This window comes from Erythranthe guttata, chromosome 5 (assembly GCF_056151865.1).
Source record: "Erythranthe guttata isolate IM_541 chromosome 5, IM_541, whole genome shotgun sequence".
NCBI classification, from domain to species: Eukaryota; Viridiplantae; Streptophyta; class Magnoliopsida; order Lamiales; family Phrymaceae; genus Erythranthe; species Erythranthe guttata.
In genome coordinates, this window is record NC_142537.1 from 8,752,864 (window position 1) to 8,761,518 (window position 8,655).

Here is an 8,655-nt window from a genome sequence, read left to right on the forward strand (position 1 = left end):
CAACATAATCATCTAGATTCTGTGGAATGTGCTCTAGTTTGCACTTGTATTTTGTAAAAAACAGTTTCCGATGCACCACAATCTGATATATATACAAGCAAAAAAACACATATTATGATCATCTTGCTTCAAAATGTAGAGTTCGAATGGGATAAAACGGGTACGAAAGTGATAATATTCCATGTGATCTCGAAGATTCCACTAAATTTGAGGAGTTGAGGGGATTGTTGTAATTATTCAAACAAAAGAGAAGTTTTCATAATTTGAGCATACCTCAGAGGTTGGTTGTAATTTATCCTTAATTTATTTATTTTTCTTCATTTTCCTTTTCTCTCTCCTCTCCTTTTAGACCACTTTCTTTCTCATATCTCGTGTCCACACACCTTCACGCACCAGCACCCCTTTTTCCCTGAGCTAATAGCACCGACCCTCCTGTATTATTTCTAATTGTCAAAAAGCACCCTCTGTTAAAATAATTAGCAAAAAACCCCCTATGTTGTGGTTTTCAAAGCACACCGGCCCTTATTTCAAAATTTATTGTTGACTTACGTGAAATGACCCAATTATCCTTAGAAAAGAAATATTAAAAAAAAAGGGAAATAAAAATTGTGCAAAACATTTGCAGCAAAACCCCAAGTATGTGGAGGGGGGTTTCAAGAACTTGGGCGGTGGAGGAGAAGGGGAATTAGCCTCTGTAACGGAGGGTGTCCGCAACAAGGATAGCGGTGGAGGCAGGTGGTGGAAGGAAAAGGATGGGGCGGAGGTGATGGTGCTGGTGATTCCATGGGGAAGAAGAAGAATTTTGGGGAAGAAGTTCTTTTATCTATGTTCTTTAGTTTTTGGAAATTTATGCATTGTTTGATAATGGAGTTTGAAAATGGCAGCATACAGTGACGATGTGGAGCAGATGGGTTGGCAGCAAACACTGACGATGTAGAGCAGATTGAAGAAGAGGGCTTTTTCGAAAATGAAAAAGACTGAATTGAAAATTCTAAAATTTTTAATTTGGGGCTTATAAAATTTCGGGTTAAAACTATAAATTTCAAAATTTTGAAGTTTATGGGTATGTTTGACTTTTCGAGTCCAAAAACTTATGCTAGCCGCACAATCCGCGATTGGACATCACGAAAAGCTGTTAAGGGATTTTTCGACTTTGACTAACTATCATAGGGGGGTCTTTGCTAATTCTTTTAACACGATGACTTTTTTGGCAATTAGAAATTATACAAGGGTAGTTCTTGCAAAAACCCCTTTTTCCCTCTCTTATTTGGTTATGGCAATTCCTCTCTCTCTCTCTCTCCCTCTCTCTCTCACTTAGTAAATCTGCAGTAGCCCTTCTTATTTCTCTCCTTTCCTCTTCTTGCTTTTCCTTTGTATTCCACCCACTTTTCCTCTCGATTTCCGGCCTCCTGCCAACAGATCGGTCAACCGGGGGTCAGATCCTGTTCGAACCGGGTTTTGGCCGATCCAACTGGGTTTCGCCTTATTGGCCGGTCCGACTGGAAATTTAGGAAAACCCGGTTGGAGCTTAAATTATGAACTTTTATGTTTTTGTGTTTTATTCTTTTTCAGTAATCAAATCAACGCCGTTATAGTTTCGGAAACTCCATCTAAACAAAACAACCCACAAGAAGAAATTGACACAGAGAATAGGAATGGTAGAATTCCACGAGCATATAATCAGCGACCTCCTGGAAGATCCTATCGGCGGCGTTGTAGTTGTTTCCGCCGGCCTCGGTCTCCCTAAGTTGATATCTTCCCTCCTTAGCCTCCACGACCCTTCCCAGGGTTCCGTCCTCATCCTCAACGCCTCTCCTTCCCAGAAGAATTCCATCGACATCGATTCTCAATTATCTTCCATAACCTCCGACCTCCCCTCCCATCACCGCCTCTCCTTCTACACCTCCGGTGGAATCTTCTTCATCACCCCTCGGATTCTCATCGTTGATTTGCTCACTCAACGCCTCCCCACCACCTCTATCGCCGGAATTATCCTCCTCAATGCTCATTCTCTCTCCGACACTTCAACTGAGGCTTTCATTGTCCGGATTATGCGCTCATCCAATCGTTCTCTCTATGTTCGAGCCTTCTCCGACCGCCCCCACGCCATGGTCTCCGGCTTTGCTAAACCTGAGCGCCTCCTTAAGTGCCTATTTCTCCGTAAACTCCACCTCTGGCCTAGATTTCAGGTATGGTTGGATGGCCCGCCATAATAGATACTACTTATTCATCATTTGAATCTGTTCATTCATATATTTATTTATATATCAATTATCAAATTAGACGTATGATGGATGCCATTGAAATTGAAATGCTTTCTTGATGTACATATATATATGCTATTGGTAGGTATTTAAGATTTGCATTAATTTTTGTTTTGAAAACAAAATTTAGGTGTATGTTTCCCAGAATTTGGAAAGGGACCCTCCAGAAGTAGTAGACATCCGGGTTCCAATGTCACCATACATGATTGGGATTCAGAAAGCAGTGATCGAAGTAATGGACGCATGTTTAAAGGAGATGAGGAAGACTAACAAGGTTGACGTGGAGGATTTGACAGTGGAGAACGGTTTGTTCAAGTCTTTTGATGAGATTGTAAGGAGACAATTGGATCCTATATGGCATACATTAGGGAAGAAGACAAAGCAGCTTGTTTCAGATTTAAAGACGTTGCGCAAGTTGTTGGATTACCTCTCCAGGTACTCTTTCAGTTTTATCTTCTGTTTTTTAGGTTGAGCAATATCCGTTCAACCGTTCTTAAGTTGTGAATAAGACTAGTTGGTTGTAAATGGAGTGCTTTTTGTTCATAATCTAATCTACAACCATACAGGTGAAAACTATATGTATCAAATGAGTACTTTTCTGTAGGATTACAACTATTTAACTTCTTAAAGAAAGAAATTCATGCACGTTGTTTAGCAGATGTACATAATCTTTAAATTTTCTTCGTAACTGAATTCTGTTCCTTTGAGTTTATCAGCCAAACTAACCATGTATTGGGTACTGATAAATTGCTTTCTTGGTAAGAATATGAATCTTGCTATTGCATGAGATTCTGCACATAACAGACTGTGGTGTTTCAACTCAGGAGTGAGGAAGTAAATGGAAGTCGTAATTTCCCTTCCGAATAACAAGTGACAGAAAATAGAGATTTAGTTTCTAAATATGTGATATGCTGTTGCCGTGCTAAATAACTGTGAACAAACAGTTGACAAATAACTGAATAAGTAGTATTCTGATAGGTGATAATTTGAGCAAAGAAGATCATATAAAAAAGAAATAAGTTTTTCAATGAAAAAGAATATATAGCTATTGATATCTCCTTTCATCAACTAGTGTAGGTATATTTATATATCGCCTTACAAAGAATATGGAATAACTGCGAAGCTAAACAGTAAACGGATAAATAGGAGATTATTAACAACTACTTATCTACCACTAATTACATATTAACTAAGTCAAAACAGTATCCCATGTACTTCTAACTGCCATTCTACAATAGCCACACACGCATTATTGGAACATATGATATTCATGAATGTGACTGATTAGTACGTGAACTCCAGTCTAATAATTTTTCCGAATACTAATATTAATGCATGGTATTGAGTTAACGTCTGTTTGTGTTTTTTGATAGGTATGATGCTGTGACTTACCTGAAGTATCTGGACTCACTTAGAGCCTCTGAAAGTTTTCGATCTGTTTGGATCTTTGCTGAGTCCAGTTACAAGATTTTTGAGTATGCAAAGAAGCGGGTTTATCATTTTGGTCAGTCAGAAAGTGGAAAATCAATTGGAGTGAGTCGGACCACATCCACCAGGAAGAGAAAACTAGATGAAAAGAACAAGGACGGAGATGGTGAAGTCTGTCTTTCTTTGTTATCTTTTTTGGCAGTGAATGTTTTGTTCTAATTTCTAACTTCACCATTATATCACATGATAGCATTTTGGAATGACAATGTTTAGGAGTTTTCTCAGTCGATCAACATACAGATGGGATCTCAACTGTTTGTCTACAAGAGTTTTCGTTCTGCTCTTATATTTTCTTCTCCTGAATGTGTAGATTCTTCAGCAAGTGCAAGTAGTGGGTTAATTTTGAAGGAAATCTTGGAGGAACCACCAAAGTGGAAGGTTTTGCGTGTGAGTGAGTGAGTTCTATTTATCTTTCAGATCCTCAAATTTATGTCATGGTGTAAAAGTAATGTATATAATTTATCTCAAGACTTATGTCCAATTAAAAAAATAATATCACGTGAAGCTTCTACATTAAGTTGCTTTAGTGTGGAAAACCAATCAGGCTATTTGTATCTTTCATGGGAGGCAAATGTGTTCAGATTAAGTCAGCTTTGTCATGTTATTGAAGTTTATCAACCTGCTTTTTCATAATTTGTATTCACTTCAGGATATTCTCGTAGAGATACAAAAAGAGGGACAAAAGCAATCAATGGCAGGGCAAGAAGAAATACATGGGGATCTAAATGGAATTGTTCTTGTGGCATGCAAGGATGAACATTCCTGCATGCAGCTTCAAGATTGCATAACGAAAGGCCAGCATAAGGTTTTTAAACACTATTTATAATCTTTTTTTTTTTCTTATCCTTTTCTCCTCTCCGATTTTTTTCATTTCGGGCCATGTGGTAAATAATAGTGTACTCTGTTTGAACAATCAATTAAATTAACTCATGTTTACGTTCAGAAACCCCCATAAATTCCTGGTTTCTGAAAAAGTTGGTCATTTCGGAATGTGTACTTAATTTTTTTAGTGCACATCTGATTCAAATTGCAAGATGTTCTGACAATAGACAGTCTGCTTCTGATATTAGAAGACTTTAGGAGTTACAAAGAATGAAATCTATACCTTAAACATATGACCAAGAAGACAATTGGCTCACTCTGATGTTGCTAATGTTATTTAAGAAGTTGAAATGTGTTATATATAGAGAAAAATGGGGATAATGTTTTTCTTGGTTTTCAATGTTACAGCTATCCACCGGGGTTCTTGATATCAGTAAACTGTACGGCAATAACTATTAAATTTAGGATCCAAGAAAACTAAATAATGCCTTTGGCTTATGCATTTGATATATATCAGTAAACAATTAAGTTATATATGCTAATTTGAAACATTATGCTTGCTTTTTGTGAAGGTGATGCAAGAGGAATGGGAAAAATATTTGCTAAGCAAAGTGGAGCTCCAGGCTCTACCAAAATATGATAAGAAGAAACCGAAAGCACCTAAAGGTTTTGGGGTTCTTGATGGAGTTATTCCGTCGGTTTCCGGACAAAAAGCCGAAGTTAGTAGCATAAGCAAGCCCGAAAATGATGCGCTGATGGCTGCAGCATATGAAATAAGTAAACAAGCAAAAAAGGATACTGATGTGAAAGATGGTGGGGCCAATGAAGAACATGCTAAAGGAAAGAAAAATGGAAGAAAAAACAAAAAACAAATGATTGGTAAAACTGATCGTGAATGTGAAACTAGTATTCAATCCGAGACTCCTCACTCAAACCAAAAAGAAACAGTAAATGACCAGAATCTGTCGGCAGCTGGTCATCTTCTTGGTGATGCTACTGAAGGTAACTATAGATGTGTTCTTCAAAAGCATGATGATCAAGGACCAGAAAATAACAGTGCCTTCTCATCAGTTCATTTCCATGCCCTGGAGAGTAATCAGGGTTTACTTGATATTTTACAGCCCTCTGTCATAATTGTTTACCACCCTGACATCGCTTTTGTCAGAGAAATAGAAATTTACAAATCTGAAAATCCATCGAAGCGATTGAAAGTGTACTTTCTATTCTATGAAAATTCCACTGAGGTTCAGAAATTCGATGCAAGTGTACGTAGAGAAAATGGAGCATTTGAGTCCCTGATCAGGCAGAAATCTCTTATGATGATACCAGTCTGTCAGGTTTGCTTTTGTACATTTACATTATGCTCCCAGAGTTTATATGTTGTCAGGTTCCAAACATTCATGCCTTTCATTTCTACTGACTTGATTAATTTTATTTCTAGAACCGTAGATCGTGAATATAACATTGTAAGTGGTGGCTAGGATGTTCTGCAGACCCATCATTTTGCTTCCTATTATTGAGATGCGTATATTTTATCTCTGAGTTAGAATCAGCTGCTTATATTTTATTCCTAATGAACTTGAAACTATACCTAACAAAACCCTCAGATACTTGGGGAGCTATTATGAGTTCTGTATTGACACTAAAAAAAGGTTGTTGAATCACCTTAAGTTAGATAGGAAGTCCTTTGGTGAGTCTGTCTGGTACTTGACTGGTGGAAGGTATGTAGGACATGCTTATTGAAAGATCCTATTACTGTATAGACATGGGGGAAAGAGAGGATCAAAATAACTGGAGTTTGAAAAAGGTAGAATATACCTCCTAAATATTATCTAACATTATTATACCTAAGTCCTACAAAATACAAGTCAAAGATTTTTCACAAATCAAAAATGAAAACTGGACCGGCTTTGTCCAATAGATGGATGGAGATATCCATGCTCTGTTTATCTAGCTCGTATTTGTGAATGTTAGATGCTAAAAGGAAGTTAGTCTACGTCAATGTTGATTCTACTATTTTGCAAGAGAAATGTCGGATTACAAGTTATGCAACGTTCAACCTGAGCAACCAGATTCATTGTTTATATATAAACTTATTAAAATTCTCAGATACTGCTTATTCTGTCATCTTGCCTAGGCTGATGTAAACTGTCAAAAAATGATTTGATATTTTAGCATGATATCAGTTGGTATGTTGCTGCAATTATTGCATTATGAATACTCATTTTGGTGGTTGCTTGGTCCAATCAGGATGAGCAGTTTCTTGGCGTAAATTCTTCACAAGAGCCGCAATCAATTGCCGCCCAAAATGTGATTACCCGAAAAGCTGGTGGGAGGAAGGAAGCTGAAAAGGAAATGCAGGTAGGTGGTGAATATTGAAACCATTAGTTCATTTAAGTTGTATTTTTTTTTTTTTAACATTGTATCCATAATTTATTCCAGATCATAGTTGACATGAGGGAATTTATGAGCAGCCTTCCAAATGTGCTCCACCAGAAGGGCATGCGTATTATACCAGTGACATTGGAAGTAGGAGATTACATAGTATCCCCATTGATATGTGTCGAGCGTAAGAGTATACAAGATCTCTTTGGCAGTTTTTCATCTGGTCGTTTGTATCACCAGGTGGAAATGATGTCACGTTGCTATCGGATACCTGTTCTGCTGATCGAGTTTTCACAAGATAAAAGCTTTTCATTCCAGGTTCTTAATACACTTCAGGTTGCTTTTATGACTAGGAAGTACTCGTTATTAAATAAAATTACAATTTTTTTTTTGTGCGTGTGTGTGTGGTGCAGTCTGCAAGTGAGATTGGTGATGATGTTACACCAAATAGCATAATGTCCAAGTTATCACTGCTTGTTCTTCATTTTCCCCGTCTCCGTATCGTCTGGTCTCGCAGTTTGCACGCTACTGCTGAAATATTTGCCATGCTTAAAGCAAACCAGGATGAGCCAGATGTGGGCAAGGCAATTAGGATTGGTGTCCCATCGGAGGATGGCATTATCGAAAATGATATTAGGTACGTAATGTTTCTTCTCGTTGTCTGTAAGTTCCTTATTGCTGGTGATAAACATCTCAGTAAAAGTTAGATGTTTGTTTCAAGCACACACATGTTGAATTGAATTGTGAGTTTGATGACTAAATAATGGAAGGCTGAAAGCTAATAAAAGTGTAGAGATGATATAATGAGAAAAAGTTTATTTTGGTTGGCAGAGCGGAAAATTTAAATACATCAGCTGTCGAGTTCCTTAGACGGCTACCTGGAATTACAGATTCAAACTACAGGTCAGTAATGGATGGGTGTAAAAATTTGGCAGAATTTGTGCAACTTCCAATGGAGAAGCTAGCAGTATTGATGGGTGGTCATAAAGCTGCAAAAACATTGAGAGATTTTCTTGATGCCAAGTATCCTACCTTGCTTTAGAAAACTGTCTGTCAACAAGTTTATATTAATCATCTTCTGTTTGTTTTAGTAAGTAGCTTCATTTTTATTTATTAGAGTTTCAGAGGCTTTCTCAATATAAATGAATGAATGGCCCACACACACACCACTATCATTTCTGCTTCAATTGTCTTGTATTCATATTTGGGAAGATCAGAGAAAGTATTCGTTTCAATATAGTTCTAGTACTCTTCACTGTCATTTATATTAGGGTAAATTACCACCACCCCCTCGGAGGTAAGGTGTGATTACGAAAATCCACCCCTGTATTTGACAGTTGTCTTACATAGTTAATAATTCGATGGAATATTCTTTAACCTATATCCCCATTTTACCCCCCTACGCATTCGTGGCAACATTTAGAATTTGTGGGTAAAATTAAAAAGTTCAATTGAAAAGAAGAAATTGTCCAAGATTTTCACATATTAATTTTTAATTTCATGAAAAGAGTAGTAGGTAAGGAAAGGGAGGTGCCGGGTTCTATTTTCCAAGAATCGTCGCCGGTGAACCCTCTCCGCAGCAGCTCAATTTCCATCCCCACCCAAACCTTAGATCACTGCCACTGTAACCTTCCGTCGCTGCAAGACAACAACCAGCAGCTCAGCCCTCGACACCACCGCAACCACTTCAATACCA

The 8,655-nt window shown here is 37.6% G+C and overlaps 1 protein-coding gene across 1 annotated transcript; it reads left to right on the forward strand.

Annotated features, from left to right (window-relative positions):
* The first annotated feature begins 612 nt into the window (after positions 1-612).
* Positions 613-8,194, forward strand: UVH1 (Restriction endonuclease, type II-like superfamily protein). The gene is made up of 10 exons (XM_012992379.2): positions 613-2,189; positions 2,395-2,699; positions 3,638-3,858; positions 4,063-4,139; positions 4,402-4,557; positions 5,147-5,911; positions 6,825-6,935; positions 7,017-7,277; positions 7,373-7,596; positions 7,791-8,194. The coding sequence occupies exons 1-10, from the start codon at positions 1,656-1,658 to the stop codon at positions 7,999-8,001; spliced, it is 2,865 nt and encodes a 954-aa protein (XP_012847833.2). The 5' UTR covers positions 613-1,655; the 3' UTR covers positions 8,002-8,194.
* The last annotated feature ends 461 nt before the right edge of the window (positions 8,195-8,655 follow it).

What these genes read in the sequence shown, in the direction of transcription:
- UVH1 (XM_012992379.2), top strand. Translation starts at nt 1,656, where the DNA reads ATGGTAGAATTCCACGAGCATATAATCAGCGACCTCCTGGAAGATCCT. An exon ending in TAACGAAAGGCCAGCATAAG is followed by an intron (nt 4,558 to 5,146) that starts GTTTTTAAACAC and finishes CTTTTTGTGAAG; the next exon opens with GTGATGCAAGAGGAATGGGA. An exon ending in AAGCTGAAAAGGAAATGCAG is followed by an intron (nt 6,936 to 7,016) that starts GTAGGTGGTGAA and finishes AATTTATTCCAG; the next exon opens with ATCATAGTTGACATGAGGGA.